Source organism: Orcinus orca, chromosome 4 (genome assembly GCF_937001465.1).
Source record: "Orcinus orca chromosome 4, mOrcOrc1.1, whole genome shotgun sequence".
Classification (NCBI taxonomy): domain Eukaryota; kingdom Metazoa; phylum Chordata; class Mammalia; order Artiodactyla; family Delphinidae; genus Orcinus; species Orcinus orca.
This window is the reverse complement of record NC_064562.1, coordinates 47053672-47079004: the sequence shown is the minus strand read 5'-3', so window position 1 is coordinate 47079004 and position 25333 is coordinate 47053672. Positions and strand designations below refer to the sequence as shown.

Below are 25333 nucleotides of genomic sequence, written 5' to 3'. Positions count from 1 at the left end.
GCAGTAGGTCAGTTTTTACTAAATCTATTTTCCTTTCTTTTTTTCCCTTATTACATTTTTATTGAGTCTTTTCCTGTAGTTTTTTGGGACTAAGCTAGTAGCTATAGAGGGAAACTTGTTTGTATGCACAAATGAGTTTTTTCCCCTACTTCCTTTGATGTTCATATGAATTTTTATTAAATTTCTTTGGCTTTGGATATTTACCTCTCTAGATCTTTTGTGTTCTGAACAGCATTTTCCTTTCCATCTATTGTTCATGTGAATTAGGCATTCACAGTTGCATTTACAAACCGTTGTGGAAATAAAAATTTTTCTTTGTGGCATGCAACTCTTAGAGCACAGTCCACTCTTGGTGGGTGCCAGTTATGCCTGGTACCTATCCCAGTCTAAGCACTAACACAGGTGGTTGGCTGACACCAATGTTGAATTACAGCCTTCGACTAATAGATACAAAATCCCTATTGTTTCATAGTTCTATTTGGAAAAACAAATGTTCTTAAATGATTTGTTTTTGTTTTTTTTCTATTCCAAACTCTTTTTCTTAGCTTTATCTGCCTCTGAAATATTTGCCAGTGTTATGTCTCAGTATAATCACTGATAAATGTATATTATTATTGTGCTGACTTTACTTCCTTACTAAAATTTAAATATATTTGAGATATTATTAATACCCACTTACAATATTCTTTTGATTCTTAATATGGAGCAAATCCTGCTGGATAACATTATACAAAACAGTGATTTGATTTACTAAAAGTAAACCTTAGTAATGAAAATTCCTACCCTTTGGGCTTATGAATTATTTTAAATGTCAAAATCTGCCGAGAAAAATCAACTGTATTCCCCTCCTAGGCAATTAGTTATGACCAGAAGCGAAGAAAAAATTGAAGTGCTTTTTAAAAAATATTGTTACAGCATTAAAAATTTATCTTGAGTTTCTAATACAGAATGCCTAATAGAAATCCCCCTGTACCAAAGATGCAACCCACTTGTAGACTTTTGTTTGGGAAAAGATCATTTAGAAATAATTGCTCTTTAGTACTGCTACATTAAGTTCTATTCTCATTTTTAATGGAATGTGGCAGATATCACTCACTTTCATGAGTGTCAAAGGAGTTTTGTGATGAAATTATTACAGTTTCTCCCGTCTTTATTAAAATCCTCAATCCCCAAGGATTACAGTGATAAACCAACTCAGTTTAGCAGGCCAGAGCTGCTCTTTCTGGTGGGTCTCCCACAAGTCTTCCCTGGTTTCCAAACTTCCTAAGCCACTTCCTTTCCCAGAATTCTCTCTGACAGTCTCGGCTCCTGGCAATGCCAAACCCCACGCAGAATCCCCTGTTGACCTTCCATTACAAACTCAGCGGTGAAATCCTCCCAAATACCAACCTTCTTTCCAGTTAGTTTGAGATTCCTCTAGGGCAGTGGCTTTCTAGTGTTTTCCCCTACAGGCAGCAGCAGTATCTCATCACCTAGGAACTTGTGAACAATGGAAATTCTCCTGTCACATGCTAGACCTACTGAATTTGAAAGGGGTGGGGCCTATTGTGTATTTTAACCAGCACTTCTGGAGATGCTGACCCACAGCCCTAGGGCAGAGATCCACTAATATCCATCTCACCCTCAGACTCTCACTTGTTTTCAGGGTAAGTGCTCAAGGAGGCTTTCATATGAAACCAATCCATCTAAACAAACAAAAACAAAAACAGTTACCTAAACTTGGTTAACTGAAATACATTAATCTGAAGCTAATTTTCCCAAAGCTTATTACTTAATGATGACAGCTGTTAATGACCAATTTACCTAAAATTCAGCCTCCTTTGAGTATTTTTTACCACCTTATCAGTTTCCACACCTACACATTCTTCAAGTTAATAATGAAAGTTCTACTTTCATTCCAAACCTGGGATTCTCCCCACCTGGGCTTAGTCTTTTTCTCTTATTTGTTCCCATAGTGAGTTAGCAGTAGGTTTCTCCCTTGTATAATGTTATACGTATTTCTTGTGAGCAAAACGCTCTTAGTTTTCTGGTTATGTCTCATACAATGAATTATGCATGTTAGACATTTGACACATGCTTGCAATGGCAGTACAGTATAATAGCTGAGAGTATAGCCTGGAGCCAAACCTTGTGTTCAGTCGCCACCCCCTTTACTTACTAGCTTTGTGACTTTGGGTATGTTTTTAAATACCACTCTATGCCTCAATCTCCTTACCTACAAAATGGGCATAATATACTAGTACTCAACTCATAGGCTGTCATAGAATAAAATGCTTTTATATGTAAAGCACCTAGAACAGGGCCAGCCATGAAGTATTATATAAGGGTTAGTTATTATTTCCTTAGTTTCCAAATTCTATTTCTGTTTTTATTCAACTACCTGTTTATGTCTTCATTTCCTTTTCAATGCCCCTTCTTAATTTACACCCTCTGCCTCATTTGGATTTAATAGAATAATTTTGTCACAAAAAATAAAATGTTACCACTTTTAAAAAGTTAAGATGTATGCTTTAAATAGTTCCTATTCTCTGGTATAGTAATTGTTTTTCTAGAACTCTATTTTTTTAATAATAAAAATACTTAGCAAAATCTATGGATGAAAATATTCATTTTAACATTATTAATAATAATAGAGGGCTTCCCTGGTGGCGCAGTGGTTGAGAGTCTGCCTGCCGATGCACGGGACACGGGTTCGTGCCCCGGTCCGGGAAGATCCCACATGCCACGGAGCGGCTGGGCCCGTGAGCCATGGCCGCTGAGCCTGCGCGTCCGGAGCCTGTGCTCCGCAACGGGAGAGGCCACAACAGTGAGAGACCCACGGAACACAAAAACAAAAAAACCAAAAAATAAAAAAATAAAAGAGTCGGTCACCAAAGATACACTTAGCAGGGTGGACAGAATAAAGAAAGGATATAGTTGGTAGCAAATAGAGTATAACCAGTACAATATTCTTTTAAAATAAGAAATTATCAATAATTAGCAGATTATAGCAAGGAGAAACAATGTCAGGAAAAATGAGTATAAGATAACGAAGCATTTTTGTAGCAGGTGGATTTTTGGCAACATGATAAGGGCAGAACAGTTTTGTAAAAATAAAGCTTCCTTCTAATCTACTAAATTATTTGAAAGAGGCAACATAAATGACAAAGGAGGATTAGCCAGTGAGCATAATTTATTCAGATTTTGCCATGAATTGTGATAATGCTTTCTTACTGTAGACTATGAAGGATACTTAATTCTCATAGAATAAGAGATATGATAAATAGTCATAGGTAACTTGATAAGATTTAGGAAATTAGACCAGGATTTCGTATTAATTCAGTTAATAGTAAGTTAAGATACATGGTCCAGTGTGTCATATTTTATTTTGTAAATTTTATTATATACTTTATAGAAAGGTACAAGGGAAAAAACCCTGCTAATCTTTGGCCAAAGAAAATTTAGGAGAATTAAACATTAAATGAAACCTAGTAAATAATTGCGCAGACTTATTGTAAAAAAATATAATCATACTTGCTTGTCTTACTCTCAGAGCATTTTCTGCACGCAGCTGGTGTTTTCCAGACTGAGGGTGAACTAGAATTTCAGTATTTCTCTGCCTTTAGGACATGGCCAATAATTATTGGTTCTATATTTCACCCTAAAATGCTCGCAAGCTCTCCCAAGTTCTGGATGGATGTAAGGATCGTAACAAGGGAGCTTCTCGCTGGGTGTTCCCAAACACATTTGCTACTGCCTGGCATCGGCACTTTTTGTCCTCTTCTGCTGCTTTTGGTTACTGTCTGTAAGAAAGGCGCCAAAGCCACCAAAGCTGTCCTGAGTGTGTCAATGCACATGGCATTGAAGAGTTTCTCTGATGTCTCCCCTGTTACCTGGTTCCCATAGACAAGAAGTTCTGTGCTCACAGGTCCCCCAGAGGTCTCAGTGCAATGTCTTTTATATATTTTTCTTTTGCCTCCCTGCCCAGATTCTAACGCTCGTCCTTGGAAGGCAGCATGTAGAAACAGGGCCCTGAAGAACACATCCAGAATTGCCTTCCCTTCACACTGGTCCTGTGCCCTTCAGATGCTCTCACCTCCCTTAGGATGAACTGCTCCTCAGAGCCATGCAAAACACACTGCAGGTCCTTTGTCCATCCAACACGTGTCTGGATCTTAGGGTGAACACCACTTGGGTTAAGTGGAACCCTCCCATAACATAGCCACTACTTCCTGAATCCGTTATGTGTGCTGTGTAAATGGTGAATTGTGGTAACCCTGCAGAAATCCCAACCCTCACGGTCAGCCATGGAAGGGGTTGGGCCTTTTCCTATAGTGGAGCCTTGAGCACTAGGGTGTCTTATTCTCCCTAATCTTCTGTAGCCCTGCCCCGGAGAGGGTTCAGGAGAGCGATGCATTCTTGTATCTTCTTGAAGAATCACATGTTTTCTGCCAGTTATAATGGTTCAAACTAATGAAAGATAAGCAATTACCAGTACATATCTTAGAACCTAAATTATGACAGTTGAGAAGAAATTTTATTCAGTATAAAATTTCCATTCTTATCTCTATGCCCAGCCATTATTATTTTCCTTTGATTTTTGGAGAAATCTATTTATTTTTCTAAATACAATCTATTTTCCCTGATGGGTCAGAAATGCTAATTACTCCCACCCCTTGGGTCCCCGCATATCCCTTTGACCTGTTGTGTTTTTGTTTTTGTTTTTTGCTTGGGTTAGAGCTCTGTCATCTGTCCCAGAGGAGCCAGAAAAGCATCTATTATTTATCCATTAAAAATTAACCCTTATCAATTATCCATAGTTATTTAGCATACATTCACAAGGTGTCACTGAAGCTGAGGAACTGCAGTGGAGAATCAAGTGCCACAAAAATGTTGTCATTCCTATTTTCAGATGGAAAAACTGAGGCACTGGGTGGGAACACAGCTTGCTGGGGTTGGCCATGCCACGAAAACCTGAACTGAACCTCTGGCTTCTTGATTGTTAAAGCCTGCTCCACTCTGAGCCTCTTTTCTTCCCATGCCATCCCCTATTCCCTCCAACACCACCACTGTTCTACCTCTTCCACCTGATAACCACGGGAAGAAGAAAAAGGCTAACCCAGTAGCAACAACAGCAAAACTGTTAGACGGAATAAAATAATTTAGACCAAGATGAGATGCTGCTGTACATGGGTGAATACTGGAGTATTTGATTCAATATTTTTCAGATAAAAATAATTAAGAAATAATTACTTAATCTTAATACGAAGATTATTAACTCCTTATTAGTCCCTAATCAGACCTTGGAAAGGAACTCAGCCTCTGTCTGACCTAATTTCAAAGAAAGGACCTGAAAGGAGTGCAACAACAAAATGTCAAGTTCACTTCTAAGTCAACAGAACAATAAAGCCACACAGCACAGAAGGGAGGACGAGAGTCACATCCTTTTAATCCTTACTGCTTCCTCTCATGAGTTTGCACACTCTTCTATAAAAATAAAACCTCTTCCTGAGAATTGCTTTGTTGCTATTGTTACTTTTCTCAGATTTATAACATTAAAAAAATGCATTGCCATGTTTTAGATAAATATTTCAAACAAGTTTTACCTCTGCGTGCATTAGAGATAAAAAAAAAAACTAACTCTAATTAGTGTTTTGTTGGTGCTTGTGATTTCCACCCTTGGCTTTGAAGAAAAAAAATAATGTATAGGTGCTTACATGTTATTTACTTTCTTCCACACACTCTGATATTACCTGGCCATTTTCTAACGTAAAACATTGGCATGAAAAACATTGAGTCAGGGCTTCCCTGGTGGCGCAGTGGTTGGGAATCCGCCTGCCAATGCAGGGGACGCGGGTTCGTGCCCCGGTCCGGGAGGATCCCACATGCCGTGGAGCGGCTAGGCCCATGAGCCATGGCCACTGAGCCTGCTCGTCCGGAGCCTGTGTTCCATAACAGGAGAGGCCGCAACAGTGAGAGGCCTGCGTACCGAAAAAAAAAGAAAACTGAGTCATAGGTGTATGTATGTATAAACACCAGAGTTTCAGGGTGGCAGTGAAGCAGGAGGCAGGCAGTGGGGGGGCTGATGGTCAAATGCACTGACTGGGTTGTTAGGCTCGAACACTACTTGTGTGGCCTTGGGCAACTCACTAAGTTTTCGGAGCCTCAGTTTCTTTATCTTTAATTAAGCAAGCTACTACATGCTTAGCACAAGGTCCGGCAAGAAATATGTGTGTGATACATGTATACTGCTGGTTACAAACATAGACTCTGGAGTCAGGCATCCTGGATTCAAATCCCAACTCAAGTATGCACTAATTGGGCAAGTTACTGAACTTCTCAGTACCTCTGTTCCTTCATCTGTAACCAGAAATTTGAGTATCACAGAGAGGGTTTATACATCTAACTTTTCAAACTCTGAGATTCCATGATTAAGGCTTTGCTACTAATTCTGGCAGAGAGCTGCCAATTCATGCATCTTCACTAGAATAACTAGAGTCCCATGATTTTAATTAGGTCTTTGTTGGTTTAGAAAATAAATACATTCACTGGTGATAGCTCAAGAAAACAGGAGTTGTTGTAGGGATATATATGGTCGATACAGATCTCACAAGAAGGTAGGGAGAGGAACAGTGATACTGCAGGCTTGACAGAAATAGGAACTGAGGCAGCATTTGCTATCTTCCTCTCAGAGGCGGGTAGCTCTCTTTCTTCTTCATGATATTTCTGCTTTCCAAGGCATCCTCACTCCATTCTATTCTTGAAACTGACTGGCTTCATGTGACTCTACTCAGGCATCATTTCTGCTTGCTAATAACCCCAGCTTGCCTTTCAAGGCTTCTCTAGCCTTGAATCTATGCCATGACCTTACAGCTTGAGTTCTCCCACCTAAATGTTTCAGCCCTTCATTTTCCCAATTCCAGTTCTGTGAGAAGGATGACTGGCCCAGCTTCTCTTTTCAAGCCAGATCACTGGCTACAGTATGAACAGATTTTCCTTGAGTCAGATGGTTTCCACTGATCCAAATAGCTGGGGCTTGTGGAATTTTATTTATGTGGGAGAGGAAAGTTTCCAACAGCAGCAGATGTAGGCAGGGCAGGAAGTTAGTGATATTTCTAGTATCTCCACTGAGTGATGGAGGTCATGGAGTTTGTACCTAGAAATTTGGGAATCCACTTAAGTTTATACTCTGTATTAGGAAGAGACCTATTCAGAAGGTTCTGGTTTGGGACTAACGATGGAAATATGAATTTTGCTCCAGGATGTGTTCTAGGGCCTTGCTACTCAAAGTGTGGTCCACGGACTAGCAGCCTCAGTATCACTCAGGAGCCAACAGATTTCTAACAAGAAATCAGAATCTCAGGCTCTACCTCAGACCTACTAAATTAGAATCTACATATTAATGAGATTCTCAGATGATTTGTATTCACATTAAAGTTTGAGAAGTGTGGCTCTAGGATGAATTGGTTTAGTGTAGGCCTTCTAAAAGTAACCAAAGGCTTTACTAAGAAACTTCCAGTAGTGCTGTAGTCATGTGAGAACCAAGTGCTATGTTGTCAGAATTTTGTGAGTTGGTTGATTTGATGTGTGACAGCTTGAAATCATCTATTCTGGGAATGTTTACACCATGGAGATTGGCAAATACTATAAATTTGTGTCTTTTGTACTAGAAGGCTGGTTGTCAAACATTTACCAGCATTCCACTGGACAGTTCTAAACCTCCTAATTCAATCGAATTAAAACAATCTCCTAGGGTTTGTTGGACAGAGAAACTCCCATATATGGAAAGGACAAGACAAAATGAGTTTCAATTCTTCACCAAACTTTCAATCTTCTAAGAAATTATTATTCTAGATGGTGATTTCTTTATTAAAACAATAATCTGAGTATAAAGTAAGCACAAGGAGGGAAGGGAACCTAGGAGCTGGTAATACTTAAAATCCAGATAGGTAGACAGGCAGACATTGAAAATTCTCCAGCTGACAGCTGGACAGTTTTGGAGCTGAAATCCAGATGTGGAATAGCAGTTTCTGTATAAAGGAGAAAATAAGAGTGGGTAGAGTCTGGTCCTAGAGACATATCCCATGGGGAAATTCATGCTTTTATTGCTTATATTATATCAAGTATAAAATTGTTAAATAAAACGACTCCTCCCCAAGTTAATGATAGGTATGGATGTAAATGTTTCGTGATATTACATAGGAAGTGGATTTTAAAGTGTGGTCTCTAGACTAGTATATAAGCATCACCCAGGAACCTATTATAAATGAAAATTAATGAGCCCTGCCCCAGGCCCACTGGATCAGAAACTCTGGGGGGTAGAGCACAGCAATCTGAGTTTTAACAAGCCTTCTGGGTGATTCTTTTGCACACTAATGAAGTAGGAAATGTCACAGAGTTCCGTTTTTTGTCCAGAGTACTCATTTTCAACTTGAACTACAAATGGGAAGAGACTCTTCTTGCAAAGGAGTTTCCAGCTCAATTGGAAGACAGTTGAGAAAGGCAGAGAACACAGATCAAGAGAACTATAAGGTTGGGCAAATATTGAGAAACTTTTCCCAAGGAAATCAGCCAAGCAGGCAGCTGGCATGATGCCAAGACTCCTGGAGAGTAAAAACCTTCCTAGAAATCAATTGGGAAAAGTTGCTTTAAAGTGAACTTTGAGGAAGTACATAAGCACAGCCTAAAGACTTTCTGAAAATACTAATGAGTTCTCATATAAAGAAGGTGACATCGTAGCACATATAGGAACAAGAATAGCATGTATCATATTAAGAATTAAGCAGATATTGGAAGAAAGGTTACTAGAACAGCGTATTCATTTTACCTCTCTGGTTAAGAGCTCTCCCTGGTTCCTTAGTAATGACAACATTTAACATTTAGTGAGTGTTTACTCTGTGCCAGGTATGGTAGTAAGTACCTCAGTAAATTATCTCACAGGTGAGGAAACTAAGGCCCAGAAAGGTATAGTAACTTGCCCCAAGTCACACAACTAGTAAGTGATGATACTGGGATTCAAACCTGGGAAGTTTTGCTCCAGAGCACCACTGTTTAACTAAAACGCTCTATTGCTTCTCTTTAATGAGAACCTCATTGTGTGTTAAATATTTAGAGGCTTGGAGTTCCCATCTCAGAGTGTGCATTTTTGTGGTTTTTACAAGTCTCAAGCTAAATAACCTCTTTATATATTATTATATATAGATAACTGGACTCTGGACCCCACCTGACTAATGCTATCAAGTTCTGGTGCCCAAAGTGGACAATCAGGTAAGCTGCACCTCTACAGGACATTGCTTCAATACAGCTACTACTACAAGCACATTAAATGTTACTCTAAATCCTAACATCAGATGTTTAAATTCTCTTATTATAACAGGAGACATAAAGAAGCACACACATGGGGGCCAACTGATCCCAACTACGAAAAGGAAGGGATGTAGAGTCTAAGGACTAGAATCTCTAATCCGGATGTTTGGTTTTTGTCTGAGATAAATTAAGTGAAGTTGCTCTAATTCTGGCATTTACCCTTACATGAAATTCATTTTTAAGTATCATGAGAGCAACGGCTCTTTTATTCACCATATCTGTGCATAGCCAAGCACACTGCTTGACACATGGCAGGCACTCATGTATTTGTGAAAGGAAGGGAGGAAGGGTAAGGAGGGAGACAGGAAAGAAAGTTATAAAGGTAGATTCAGTTTTTTCTAATTTTTTTTGTATAACAGCCATAAATGGGTGTGGAACTTTTGAAGTAACTGCTTAGGTGTTGGCAAGGCAGGCAAATAAATTAGAAATCTTATACTTCATGTAGATGAGTACAGTATACAAATACAAAATAAAGCATTTATGAAAATCCTACTTTGATCCAGTCCTATGGGCAGCTTCATAGAAGCAAATTTGCAAGCTTGCCATTCTAATCGAGTCAATAATTCATGTGTGCATATAATATTCACTTATTCAACAAATATTTGTTGAGAGCCTCCTATGTGCCAGGCAGGTAGTATGTGCTGAGTTTACAAAAATGAGTAAGACATGATTTCTGTTCCCAAGAGCTCAGATGATTAGTTGAGAAAAACAGATAACGTGGTGATGGTCACACAACTCTATAAATATACTAAAACCCATTGAACTGTACAATTTAGACTGGTGAATTGTATGGTATGTGAATTATAACTCAATAAAATTGTATAAAACAAACAGATAAACAAAAACAGGTGTAAGCCTTGTACAAAACCGGGAAGAGGTGGCCATAAATCAGCCTGGGAAAGGAAGAGGGAGGCTTCATTAGTGAATAAACCCTGAGTTGAAGTCTTAAATTAAAAAAATTAAAAAAAAAAAAGTTACCGAGGTGATACGGTACAGGACGTTCCAGAGGGGACAGAGTGAACAAAGGCCTGGAGGTGAGAAACCGTGTGTGTGAATGGGGTTGAATGGGGGTGGGCTGCGGGCAGAGGGTTGAGGCCAGGGAGGTAGGCGGAGGCCAGAAGCAAGCTCGAGGTAGACACGCGAGGGTTTTATATTAAACTGGGAAGTGATATAATTAGTGATCAGATTTGTTTTAGATAAACTACACTGACAGTTGTGACGTAATGGAAAGGATACTGATTTTTCCCCCCCCCCCGGTCAGAATAACCTGTGCGTAGGTCTTAGATCTGCCATTTTAAAACTAGAAGTGTTATATAAATTTGTCGTTTTATTATTCAGTTTATCCTAATGGCACAGTTTGTCAGCAGCGGGAAAATGTAGAACTGCTTAATGTTCAGATTAACTGAAAACCACGCTGATCTTGCGATGAGTTCAAAAGAGTTTGTTAGTGAGTGGGACACGTCCCTTGGGTGGTAGTGGACAGACTGGTTAATTTTTAAAAGTCTTTACGAGGCTGGAAACGTGGCGGTGGAAGCTGGTGAGATTATTCAGATTTTCTGTTTTTCATGTTCTCCTGGGTACTCTCACAATTTAAAATGATCGTTCTGAGTACACTTGCAGAATCAAAAAGAAAAAAATAAAAAGGAATAAAATAGTTGGAGCATCGCCAATAGGACCGTACTTTCCAGGAAGGGCACGTTTCCTTGAAGATGGTTGAACTGTCGAACCGGAACCAGGAAACACTGGGCTCTGCACAGCACGCAGGACTAACGGGAACACAGCCACGGGGCACCCGCGCGGCGCGCCCTCCCGCGCCAGCTCGAAGGCTTACTTTGGTCCCACCTCCTTTCCTCTTGCTCCTTCGAATCCCTTCCCCCTCCGCCGTTTCCGGATAGGAACACTTTGTAAATTCTTTCCAAGTTGAAGCGTGGGACCAATTTCGTCAACACAATCCGGAATGGTCAACATGGCGGCGGCTGTAAGATGCCTCGGTAGAGGTAAAGCGAGGGGTCGTCTGGGCTTGCGGGGAAAATAGCTCTGGCGCCGGGTCTTCTGTGGCTGCACAGTGCAAGCCGGACTCTCCTAGGTGCGGGTCTGCACTGGGGGCTCGATAAGCCTCTACTCTTTCTGGACTCTTAAGTTCTCTAGAGGGTCGTTGCTACTTAAAAACGACCTTATCAGACGTTTCACTCCTTTCTGGAGCTGTCCACCCTAGGACGGGAGTGGGAGGGGGTATACATTGACACCCTTCCAGCCACCCGTAGGGACCGAGGCAGAGACTTGGCTCTGTCTCCGATGCTGGGGATGTGGGCTGCGGGGGGAAAGGAGTTTGATACGTGAAGAGAGATCTGGAATGGAAAAGGTGGTATATTTTAGTCGCTTACAACCATAAACTTAGAATACTTGGTACTTTCGGAGCACATCGTTGCAGGCAGTTCCAATTCTTAAACTTCCAGATGTTGTCCAGTTTGGATTAACGTTTATCATTTGGAGGCTAGTTCTGTGATATTTCTTGCTAGCAACCCTTCTCAGCAGTTAATAAGGTCTAATTTGTTGGCTAGGATGACAACCCTTTTTGGGTACAATACTTAAAATTTTTTTATTTTGTGTTTTTGAAGTACAGTGATACGTATTGTTATTTAACTATGGTGGATTTTTGGGTGGAGGCAGCAGCCAGGAACACCCCCATTTTACAAAGGAAGAAACTGATTCTCTTAAGTATGTCGCCAAGTTCATATAACCAAGTGGCAGAGGAAGACTGAAGCTTAACTCCTAGACCAGTGATTAATTGATTTTTTTTTTTTTTAACAGCATCATAGTCTTCTCTTTGAGCTTCGTAACAGGAAAGCTCAGTGTAAAGACCAGCATTCCCTGTTTGGGATAGTTGTTGCTTAAAAGATAGGGGTGACAAGAGATCACAACAGACCTTGATAACTGCTAAGTGAGCAAACTAAGAAGTATATCTTTACTGAAAAGAGATTAATGGCACTATCTTCATGTATGACAGAAATAACATTATGTTAGACAAACTAAAGGAACCAAAAGGAGAATCAAAGGTTATCATTCTCTCCTTGCCACATTTTCTTCTCATGGCTCTCAGGATGTCTCACTCTCTTAATTTTCTTTTTATCTCACTTGTCACTTCTCACATTACTTTGCTGGTTCCTCCTCTTCTTCCCAATTTCTTACCTTGGAATGTCTCAGAAGCAAGGATTCCATCCTTCATCCTCATGTCTGTTGTATCTAAATTCACTCTTTTAGTGATCTCATCCAACTTTTGTGGCTTTGACTATTGTCTGTATCTTAATTGTTCTCAAAATTATCTACAATCAGGACCTCTCTCCTGAACTTTAGATTCTTAAACTCATCTCTCTATTCTAGATCTCCACTTGTATATCTAATCAGCAACCTAACACTTGTCTAAAATCAAACTGATGGTCATCGCCTGGAGTCTTCCCCATCTCATTTGACGGTTACTGCATCCTTTCAATTGCTCAGACCAGAACCTCAGAGTATCTTTGACTCCCCCTTTTTTTCTCACACATCACATTAAATGGTTGACAAATCCTTTCTGCTTTACCGCAAAATAAATCCAGAATCTGACTTCTCCTCACTACTTCACTGCAACTACCTTCCAAGCCACTACCATCCCTAACCTAGATTTCTCTACAGTGTACTCTCAACAAGTAGTCTGGTCCTTTAAGAACTTAAATCATGTTACTCCTATGCTCAAAACTCTGCAAAACCTCCCCATTTTTCTAAATCTAAAGTCCTTAGAATGGCCTACAGCTGTGCTGTCTATTTTGTTATCCACAATTGAACACTTCAAATGTGGCTAATCCAACCTGAGTGTATTAAATACACATTAGATTTTGAGGACTTAGTACCAGAAAAAGTAAAATATCTCAATTTTTTTACATTGATAACACGTTGGAATGATATATTTGGGGGTATTAGCTGTAATAAAATGTTAACTTTTATTATTAATTAATTTCCCTGATTTCTGTTTCACCTTTTTTTTAATGTGGCTATTAGAAAATTTAAAGTTATGCATGTGGCTTATATTATACTTCCATTGGACAGCACTGGCCTAGGGTCTTCCATATCATTTTGTGCCTACCTTCTTCCACCTCCATTCACCCAGCTTACCACTCTGAGTTCTTCTCCAGCTGCCCTCCTTCTCACTCACTGTGCTGTAGCACATTGGCTGCTTTGTTCCTGAAACACACCAAGAACATTCCTTTGTTGGGAGGACTTTTTCTCCCAAGTGGAGTGGGCCTGGAACACTTTCTCTAGATATTTGCATGACCGACTTTCTCATTTCTTTCAAGCCTTTGCTCAAATGTCACTTTTTTTTTTTTTTTCTTTTGCGGTATGCGGGCCTCTCACTGTTGTGGCCTCGCACAGGCTCCGGATGCGCAGGCTCAGCGGCCATGGCTCACGGGCCCAGCTGCTCCGCAGCATGTGGGATCTTCCCAGACCGGGGCACGAACCCGTGTCCCCTGCATCGGCAGGCGGACTCTCAACCACTGCGCCACCAGGGAAGCCCCAAATGTCACCTTTTTAAAAGGGCCTACCTTAACCTTCCTATTTAAAACTGCAACCCACTTTCCCCTTGATTCTCAATTCCTTTTACCCAGTGGGTTTCCTCTTACCAGTACCATTTTATGTTTGTTAGTATTGTCCATCCCTAGTAGGATGTAAGCTCCGTGAGGACAGGGATTTTATTTGTTTTGTTCACTAAATACTTAAAGCAGTGCTAGCACATGTTTCGTTGGCATAATCGTTGTTTAATAAATAAATGAGTGAATGAATACATGGATCTTCAACAAAATGCCACCCCTCTTCCATGTGTTGTAATGAATATTAAAGTAATTTGAATCCAGTTTTTGCTGTCATTAGTTGACATTTCCTTCTTTCATTCAACAGATGTTTATCATCTCTTCATTTGCCAAACACTGTGTTTTGTGTTAGGAACAGAATAGTGAACAAGTTATATACACTCCTTGGCCATGCATGGTACTTATCATCTATTGAAGAGCGGTCATTCATTGTATAATTACTTTTTTAATTACAGTTGTCCTGAGTGCTGTGAAGGAAAAGTACAGGTTGTTATAAGAGTGTATATGAGAGACCTTAATCTATTCTGAGTCTTCAGGGCAGTCTTTTCTGAAGGAGTAGCTTAAGCAGAGTCCCTGAAAGATCATTGGATAGTTACGAATTAGCTATTGGACAGGGGAGTGGGAAGTAGTAGGGGAGAATGTCACAGATGGAGGGAAGATTATATTTGAAAATCTGAAAGTTGTAAAAACCACGGTGTGTTCAAGAAACTGAAAGGATGCCAGTGTATTTGAAGTGTGGCAAGCATGAGAGAGAATGGTGTTAGATGAAGCCCGCTAAATAGGTTAGAAGCAGCTCATGGAGGACCTTTTTAAGAATTTACTTTATTCAGAGAGCAAGGTGAAGCCATCCAGGTGTTGCAAGGGTATGACGAGATTTCGTTTTTAAATCATCCCTCTTCTTAGTAGGTGGAAAAGAAATGGAAAGGGCCAAGAGTAGAAGAATAGTTTGGAGTCTGTTGCAGCATTCCATGTAGTAGATGATGGTGGCCTGGACTACAGTGCTTATGGTGGGAAGGCAAAGACTACATAGATAAGATCTCCTGGGGAAAGTGAGGATTATAGAGTTAGGTTGAGAAACCCTGGGGAACTCTAACCTTTCAGTATCATGTTTACGAGAATCAGCTAGCAAAGGAGATGGAGTTATTTCCATCTCATTGCCACAGGGTAGGGGTGAGGATAACTTTTGAGAATGAGTGCAGATTCAGTTACGTTCCTAAGTAGTGGAGGAAGTTCTGAGGGCTTCTGTTTTCTCTGAAGTAGCGAGTGAGGTTATTTGCTAAGAGTGAGAGGAGAAGAAATATATTAAAGGAATATAATAAAATACTACAGATAGATAAATGGACTACAGAAGAATTGAAAATACAGATATCATGGCCTAGCAGTGCTATTTAAGTAGTGGTATTTTTGTAGTTTATTTTTTCTTAGTCTATAGCAGTTTGATTTCTGTTGAAAATTTTAATTTCTGGTTGTCATGACTGGGGATTCTAAAAGTAGTGGTTGAGTATTTTATAGCAGGTTGCAATTGATGTATTCAAGAGAATTATTATTTTAAGTATCCTGCCAGGGTTGTGGGGTTCTTGTTTAGTACAATTAGAATTATTTTTTGGAAGTGTTTTCCAAATCTTGAGTGGATAATTGCTCTTCCATCATTTACCATATGTGATTTTTCAAGGTAGCTGGCTTCTTTAAAAATGTGGAGAATCTCCTCTTAGACTGTTGCATACCAGCATAGCCACTGAATTTGAGACTCTGGAGGTCAGGAACTGGATCTCATTAGTCTATTTCTCTTCTTTTTCCTAGCCGTTAAAGCCCTGGTTGTGGCTTTTGTGCCGCAGTAATACAGGTTTCCTATACTGTCCCAAATGTCGGACCCATATGTTCACAGAATTCACAGTCTTGGTGGTTGTCTTGTACTTCAACTTTGTTTTGGAAGATTAGAATTAGAGATGAAATTGAGTTGTTAGGCATGTGGCTTTGATGACGTTTGAGCTGATGATAAGGAGTAGACCAGGGGAAGATAACGGAGCTGGTGCATCCCTGTCAGATGTAACATTAACTGTAAAGGCCCTGAGTGAGGAATTAACTTGAGGGACTCTAGGGATTCAAGGATCTGAAAGAAGGTTCATAGTGAGCAAGTAAGAGAGTGATATGGAGTGACAGGCAGGGGCCGGCTCACATAGGGCCTGTGGACCACAGTGAGGACTCGGTAGCTCTTCTGCGTGCGCAGTGCCCTGCACTTGGAAGCTTAACTCATGAAGTGAATTCATTTGATGTGTAGACAAGTCTTACAGCTTACATGCTATTGGTCTATATAATGAGTGGATTTTAAGATATTAGATTTTAACAGTAATTTTACATGAAACCTGGTTGTAGAGCGCTAATTTAAAAAGTTGAGTTTAGAGAGTTCCCTGGTTGCCTAGTGGTTAGGATTCTGGGCTTTCACTGCCATGGCCCAGGTTCAGTCCCTGGTCGGGGAACTGACATCCTGCAAACCACATGGCACAGCCAAAAAAAAAAAAAAAAGAAAGAAAACAAAATTGAGTTTAAGCCCAGTTAAACAGAAAAGAAAATATAGATGACCAAACATGATAACATATTCAGCCTAATTCATAAGGAAATTTAAATTAAAACAACTCTGCATACCATCTTTCATCTACTAGGTTGACGAATATCAATGTGTTTGGTAACATACTATGTTGGCATGAGTGTATGGAAACAGGCAACCTTTTCATTGCTGGTTGAAATGTATATGGCACTGTTATTGTAGAGAGCAGTATTTATCAAAATTACAAACGTTCATATCCTTTGACCCAGCAAATTCCCTTCTTGAATTTATCCTATGAATATACTTGTATGTGTGCAGAATGATGTTTGTACAAGGTCATTCACTGCAGCACTGTTTATAATAGCAAAATATTATAAATGAACTAATGGCTGGTCACTGATTATGATACAACCACACAGTGTAGTACTTTTGCAGCTCTGAAGTCTTTATGAACTGATATGAAATTATTGCTGTAATACATATGTATAAACGTACCTTTGTGAAAGGCATACATGAGATTATATATACACATCTCTTATAAATAATGTGTGTACATCTATATCTAATATATGTGTGAAAATGGGCTCTAATACCTTTACATGAAAAATAAAGGTATAGAACAGTGAGTAGAGTGTGCTACCATTTAATAAAAGAGTAGGGAAATAATATTTCTAGAGAGATGCATAAGAAATTACTAACGTGGGAGGGAAGCTGGGTTTTAGGGGTTGGAGGAAGACTTTACTTTTGTATATTCTTTTGTAACCCTTAAATAAAAACATTTTCCTAGTATTTCTACATACAAAAGATATTTATAACATATAAAGAATAATAACTTAAAATTCTGGATACTTACTAGTAAGCTTAAAAAAATAAAGAACATTATCAATACCTTCAAAGGCCTAAGTGCTTTTGTCTTATTTGATCTGTTTCTTCCCCAGAGGTAAGGCACTTTTCCTGAATTTCTATTTTATCACTCCATGGTTTTTCTGTATAGTTTTGTTTTGTTTTTTTTTTTTGGCTGCATTGGGTCTTCGTTGCTGTGTGCAGGCTTTCTCTAGTTGTGGTGAGCAGGGGCTACTCTTTGTTGCAGTGCATGGGCTTCTCATTGTGGTGGCTTTCTTGTTGCGGAGCATGGGCTCTAGGGGCATGGGCTTCAGTAGTTGTGGTGCGTGGGCTCAGTAGTTGTGCGTGGGCTCAGTAGTTGTGGTGCATGGGCTTAGTTGCTCCACAGCATGTGGGATCTTCCCAGACCAGGGCTCGAACCCATGTCCCTGTGTTGGCAGGAGGATTCTTAACCACTGTGCCACCAGGGGAGTCCCCTTCTGTATAGTTTTAACACACGCACACACACACGTGCGCGCGCGCGCACACACACACACACACACACACACTCCTAAATACAATATTGATTACTTATGCATGTTTTTGAATTGAAATAATACCAAATGAATTCTTTTGCCAGTGACATTTTTGCTCAAATTATGTTTGAAAGATCCATCTATATATATGGTATATAGTTTATTCATTTTTACAGTCCTGTAGCTTTCCATTATAGGAATATACCACAAATTATTTATCCATCCTACTGTAGATACACACTTGGGTTCTTTTCTTCAGTTTTGCCATTTCAACGATGTGATGATCATTCTTGTGCATGTCTCTTAGTACACGTGTGCAGGAGTTCCTCTAGGGTACGTGCCCAGGAGTAGAATTGCTGCATCATTGAGGTGTGCATGCCCATCCCCTTTGGGTAATACCTTATTGTTTTCCAAAATGGTATTCCAATTCAGACTCTTAACTGCTATGTGTAAAATTTATGTGATATTTTCAGCTATACAGGACTTTTAAAAAAGTTTTGCCAATTTGCTACATGTAAAACAGTGCTACTTAAATTATCTCATCTACAAACTGTTACCTGTCCAAAATAAGATCAAAGCACTCTTCATTGAGAAAGTCTTGTAGAAAAAAATTTTGTCAGCTGCACTAAATAATATACTTACTTAGTGATGTGTTTGATTTACATGCTGGGTTAATTTTAATTTGGTAACAGATAGGCTGTAACAGGCTCACAGACCACTCTTTAAGTAGCACCATAAAATGATATGTTACTGTGGTTGAAATTAACATTTACCTGATTACTAATGAGACTGTACTTTTTTTTTTTTTTTTTTGCGGTACGCGGGCCTCTCACTGTTGTGGCCTCTCCCGTTGCAGAGCACAGGCTCCGGACGCGCAGGCTCAGCGGCCATGGCTCACGGGCCCAGCCGCTCCGCAGCATGTGGGATCTTCCCGGACTGGGGCACAAACCCATGTCCCCTGCATCGGCAGGCAGACTCTCAACCACTGTGCCACCAGGGAAGCCCAAGACTGTACATTTTTTATATGTTTATGCATCATTTGTATTTCATTTTCAGTTAGAAGTCTATTCATCTCTTTTGTTTATTTTTCAATTGGGTTGATCTTATATATTCTGGATATTAATCCTTAGTCCAGTATGTATGTTACTATTATAATCTCCCAGTTTTTGGCTTGTCTTTTCACTTTCTTTAAAGTATCTTTTGATAAACAGGTGTTCTTAACACTAATGTAGTCACTTTTCGGTTACTGCTTTTGGATTTTGTTTGTGAAATTGTTCCCTTCTCAGAAGTCATAAAGATATTTTCCTATATTCTGAAATCCTTTAAGTTTTGCCATTCACATGTAACTCCTTAGTCCGTCTAGATTTGATTGATTGCATATGTGTGTGTGTGTGTGGTATGAAATAGGGATCTAAATATACTCTTTTCCCTGTTGATAATCACTTGTCTTAGCACCACTTATTGAATTCTTTGCGCAGTGATTTGCAATAACATCTCTGTCATATTTCAGTATCCATATGTACATGGGCTTGTTGCTGGGCTGTTTATTGTTTCATTAGTCTATTTTTCTTGTGCCAATACCAAAGTGTCTTAATTACCATAGCTTTATAACAAGTCTTGACCTCTGGTAAGACAGTACCCTCCACTTCCTTATCCTTCAGAAGTACCTTGGGCAACTTGAATGTATTATCTATACAAGAAAAAAAAAAGACTAAAATTTAAATTAAAAATTCAGGATACGTATTTGTAATCTATAATAATAGAGCTAACATACTTTGAGCCTGAACTAGACTAAGTTAAAAATAAATTAGGACAGAATTCTTCAATTAGATATGTCTACTTGACTTTAGTTTCAAGAAGTACAGTTTCCATTTTTACACTTTTTAAAGATTGTGGTTAACTCACAAATATTGAATATTTTTGTTTTAGAAAACACTGAGAATGTAAAAACTATGTATGTAGTGATTAATATTTTACATGTTTGTTTTCTTTCAAGTCTTGATACATCAGCAAAGGCATAGTCTTTCCAAGATGGCTTCTCAGACATCTCTTTATCCTTGTTCTGTGTACGTTCTGGTGCCCAACAGACATTTTGCTGCTGCTACAAGGTAAGTTTTTTTGTTTTGTTTTTATTTTTTTAGTTATTTCATCTGCTATCATTTAAATCTTTGATTAAAAAACAAGATGCTTGGGGGGCTTTCCTGGTGGCACAGCGTTTGAGGGTCCGCCTGCCAGTGCAGGGGACACGGGTTCGAGCCCTGGTCCAGGGAGATCCCACATGCTGCAGAGCAGCTGAGCCCGTGTGCCACAACTACTGAGCCTGAGCTCTAGAGCCCACGTGCCACAACTACTGAAGCCTGCGTGCCTAGAGCCCGTGCGCCGAGGTGGGAGCAGTGGGAGGCCCGCGCACCACAGCGGGGGGTAGCCCCTGCTCTCTGCAGCTGGAGAGGGCCTGCGAGGCGGCAGGGACCCAACACAGCCAAAAATAAAATAAATAAATAATATATGCATGTTTTTAAAAAACTGTGAAAATTTATTAGCAGATAATTTTTTCCATGTCTAACAATGAGTTATTCAGTAGCTTGATGAGAATCATAGTATTCGCAATTTTAATTGTGGTTTTAATATTTTAACATATTGACTTTATGATATACTAAAAAAATAGTTTTTTCATGGCTGATTTTCTGTCAGGACCTGAGACAGGGTAGAGGGGCTTGTGCTTGCTTCTCTCTTCTCTCTTGCCACTCTGAATCTCCTCTCTTCTGCGTGTATGTGCATATACTCATGGTTTGCCAGTGGCATCTCTGACTCTGGTTTTGCTTCTCTCTTGACAATAGGTTCTTTTTCTTGCTTCTTTGTATATCTCAGAATATTTTATTGACTGCTAGATATTTTGTTCGAACAGTTGAGACTAAAGTACATACTATTTATGCCTGGAAATGGGCATGCCTCTTCTGTCACAGTGTTAAGTCAATCCAGTCAAAAGTTGAGCTGGGGTTTGGTTTTGTTACTGCTATGGTTACCACCACCAGCTTCAGATTTCTGTACTGTTACCTTGTGCTTAGGGTGGGGGCTGGGTTGCTGGAAGGTTTTTTCCCTCAGTGTTGACTGTTCCGTGCTCAGTTTTCAACCTTGCCTGTGCAGCTGTGCCTCAGAAGGGGGTCACTCTCCATACTCTTGCTCCTCCCCAAGTAGAAGACTGCTATTGCTTATTACTCAGTGCTTGTCAGGCTGGTGATGGGTGCAGAAGGGATTCTGTGTTTTCCAAGTTCAGCCATTGTCTTAAGTAGGCCCACTGTTGCTGGTCCTTGGGCATGAGGTTTTCTCAGTATTTCTCTCCCTCCCCCCATGGTATGTATCTATTGCAGGTCTTGTGCCGTAGTGCCTGGACCCTTCCATAGCTTTATTGGTAGATGATACTGCACTCAGGACTATTTCCTGCCCCACCCCCGAGGATAAAAGTTTTAGTGTTTTTTCTCCTTTCTAGTGTTTTTTTCTTCTTTTATTTCCGTACATACAGTGGGTGTTTACCTGTGCCCTAGAGGGCTTCAGGGTTACTTGCCTTTTCGGCTGTAGTAGCTGATCTTCTCCATACTGCACCCTTGAAGGAGGCTCCCTAGTCCCCTGGCCTGCTCCCGTCTTTCCCGGGAGCATCTGGTGGAGGTCTGTGGAAAAGGCCCACGCAGTAAGTGTGAACTCCCCTTGTGTCTGGATCTCTCAGGGGGTTTATACGTTAGTGCTAAAAGTTTAGCTGATTTTTTTTCCTGCCTGCTTGCCTTCCTCTTATTTTCTGCTACAGGTGAGACCCTCCTGGCTGTATGCATATGGAGTGGGGTTGTGGGGAGATTTCAGACCTGTTTGGTTGCCCTACGATCTCAGCTCTGTGATGCGTTCAAGAAAAGTTGTGATTTTATCTGACTCTGTCATTGTTAATGCTCTTTCCAGCTTTTATTTGTATCATTATTGACTAGGCTTTATTCTGTCAGTTTTTACATTTTAGGTATAAGCAGAACTTCTGCATTTAGTTTATTTTTTTTTAATTATTTATTTATTTATTTGGTTGCTTGGGGTCTTAGTTGTGGCAGGTGGGCTCATTAGTTGTGGCACGCGAACTTTTAGTTGCAGCATGTGTGTGGGATCTAGTTCCCTGATCAGGGGTTAAACCTGGGCCCCCTGCATTGGGAGCGCGGAGTCCTATTCACTGCGCCACCAGGAAGTCCCTGCATTTAAGTTTAATGAATAAACCAGCATCAAAGGTGGGTGTTTGTGATTTTATTTATGTGATTACACTGAGAAGTAAGAATTCCAAACATTGGCATTCCATTAATAGTTATATGCCCTAGGCATTTTCTCTTTAGTTCTGTTCAGTTCAGTTTAGTTTGACTGAGGTTGTGTACCCTCCTACCTCCACCCCAATTCCTCAAAGTAAAGGCTTCTTCAGCCTTAAAAGGACTTGGATCTCTGGGGTCACAGATCTTCAGGGATCTTGAAGTGAGCTTTATTATAGCACTGATTTTTTTCTTATCTTGTTTTATTTGGATATGACCGTGGAATTATTTTTTCCTTTCATTCTCTTGGAGGTAGGAGACAGGTGAAGCAGGGAGAAAGTTATTACCTGAAAACAGTCTCTTATTACTCATTTAATCTGTGTGGTTTAGTTACCCAGGTAACTACAGCTAAATTCTGTTCTCTCTAATTCAGACTGCCAGGTGTTTCTCCCTCATCTTCCCCAAAACCTTTCTAATATGATTATTTTATTCTCTGAGAATCATAGTATTTAAGTTCTCCTGATAGGGCCTTACATAATTGCATGAACAACAGAGTTCTTCTGGATGTGATTCTTATGAATAAAGGCAGACAATTTTTGGAGTGTCATGGAAAACAACAGGTGGTGGGTTTATAAAATTAATTATTATTGACAGATTTTATTCAATTGCAGTTTTTTATTAATTTCGGAAGACAGTATTTTCCTCAAAGTCCTATTTGCTCTGTGTTATAATGATGTACTTTATTTTTCTTTTTACTAAAATAGTGTTCTGTTTGTAACTTAATATTTTCACTGAACCGTCTCAAATATTTTGTGAAACAAGGTCTAAAGTATAAATAAGTAAACTGCTGTATATCCCAACTCAGTCTCATTATGTATCAGACTTATATTGGGTTTTGCAAATATTTATTACTTTAAAAATCATATTTTAGCCTCTGGGGACTTCATATTACTAATTGCAAATTAAATGGACAGGTTCAGTCATGGTTAAAAATATAGTGGTGAAATCAGCATTTACATAAAGTAAATCTGTAGGTTATAGTTACAATATTTATTCCTTTGTTAATCTTAGAGAGTTTATTACTAAAACAGGCTCTCTAGGCTCCTTCTTCTATTGGCCTCACTGCTCTTTTACTAAATATAAAATGTGATTTCTCCAGTTTGGAAGGTTTCAGGATTTTGTGGTGTACTCCCAAATACCATGGGGCATGTCACATCATCCACTCAGGCACCTACTTAGACTTGTCAGCAGTCCAGTGGTAGGACACCTGTGTCCCATTAAAAATGAGCACTGTAATTATCTGCTATTTGGTCAAATTGCTTATTAGTTGGGAGGATACTCTTATTAGCTATGGTAATAAGGATTCATCCAGTGCTATAAGTGAGAATGGAATTATATGTTGGATTGGTTTTTGAGGTTCTTTTTTAAAATATCATTTTACTGTCATCCATTTCTTTTGCATAAATTTTCTAGGACCCCATATTGGTTTTCTGTTGCTGCTGTAACAAATTACCACAAACTTCGTGGCTTAAAACAACTCAAGTTTATTATCTTGCAGTTCCGTAGGTCAGAATTCTGACATGGATCTCACTGGACTAAAATCAAGGAGTCATCAGAGCTTCGATCCTTTCTGGAGGCTCTAGGGGAGAATCTGTTTCCTTGCATTCCCAGCTCGAGAGGCTACCCCTATTCCTTGGCTCATGGCTCCCCCTTCCTCCGTCTTCAAAGCTAGGAATGGCATATTGAGTCCTTTTCATGCTCAGATTTCTCCTGTCTCTTCCCATCTCTATCAGATGCGGATGAGAAAGGGGAAAGTTTCTCTGCTTTCAAGGACTGTGTGATTTGGGCCCACCTGGGTAGTCCAGGATAATCTCCCCATCTCAAATTCTTTAACCTTAATCCCATCTGCAGAGTCTTTTTGCCAGGTAGAGACGGACATCTTTGGGAAGCCATTATTGTGTCTACCTTAGAACCCAGACATCTTTCTAAAATATTATTTCACTAATTTAAAACTTTTATGGTTAAAAGATTAAAGGTGTGACTTGAATGAATGCTGAGAAAATATATCATCTCTAGCTCTGACTTCTTAACTTCAAACTCTTACCTGTAATTTTCTGTTGAACATATTTTCTTAGTTTGGAAGCATCTTGTTAGCATTTGCTATGTAACGAACTCCCTTATAATTAATTATCATTGCCCACACATCTCTGGGTGAGCTGAGCTAAGCTAGGTTTGGATGGGTGTCTCTGATGACCTTGGCTGGACTTGCTGTGCCTCCATGAGTCCGCTGCAGGTCAGCTGAGAATTGTCCAATCTAAGGAAGGGCTCTGTGGGGCAGCTGTGTTTCACACTTCTCGCCTCCTCCCACCTTGGGCTACCCCGGTCCTGTTCTTATGAAAATGGCAGAAATACAAACTTACAAGTGGAAACAGATGAAGCCTCTTATGCCTTAAGCTTAGAGCATAGAAACTGTCACTTTTGCTTTATTCTATTGGTCTTCTAGTCACATGACCAAATCAAGGCACTGAGACATATACTCCACCCTTTTAATTGGGAGGAACTGCAGAGTCACTTAGCAGAGGGACTTGAATAGAGAGAGGGGGTAAGGAATTGGGGCCAGTGATGCAACTAACCCCACACTCAAACTCTGTTTACCCAAACTGAACTCATCTCTGCGACTACCTTCCTCATAAGAAACCTGTTTTGCTTTCTTTATTTCTGGTTTTAGTTAATGATACTACTCTAGTCACCCAAGCCAGAACCCTACGAAGTATTCTAGAGTCTTCTCTTTCCCCTTTCCCTCTCTTCAATATTTACCTTGTAAAATATCTCTGTAATCTGTCCAGCCTATTACCATCACTGCTCTGGTTCAGGCTGTCATACCTCCTTAAGAAGAGAGGGAGCGAGTTGTCTCTTAATTGTCTCCAATCTAGCTTCCGTCAAATCCATCCCTTATATTGCAGCCAGAATACTCTACCTGAAATACAGATCCCACTCCTGTTCAGTGGCTTCTCATTGCTTCTAGAGGAGGCTCTCTGTGATCTAGATCTGCCAGCCTCATGTGCTGCTGTTTCCTGCCTTTTGCTTTACCTTTAGTTCAGGAGTCAGCAAAATATGGCCAGTGGGCCAAAAAATCTGGCCTGCCATCTATTTTTGTACAGTTCATGAGCTGAGAATGTTTTTCACATTTTTAAG

General features: G+C 39.8%; 1 protein-coding gene across 5 annotated transcripts in view; it reads left to right on the top strand.

Moving 5' to 3' along the window:
• MRPL1 (mitochondrial ribosomal protein L1) overlaps nucleotides 1–25333 on the top strand; it is a 68896-nt gene that overhangs the window by 3207 nt on the left and 40356 nt on the right. For 2 of the 5 annotated variants that reach the window (XR_004477082.2, XR_004477083.2), the window contains exons 1-2: nucleotides 11052–11342; nucleotides 19867–19978. Coding sequence is in view for 3 of the 5 variants with exons in the window: in XM_049709407.1 (XP_049565364.1) it covers nucleotides 11303–11342; nucleotides 19867–19978 (152 nt within the window). In the remaining 2 variants the exon portion in view is untranslated. Of the gene's footprint in view, nucleotides 1–9180; nucleotides 9247–11051; nucleotides 11432–19866; nucleotides 19979–25333 lie in introns of those variants that run through there. The other 3 variants (XM_033406478.2, XM_049709407.1, XM_033406479.2) reach the window with 3 other exon arrangements.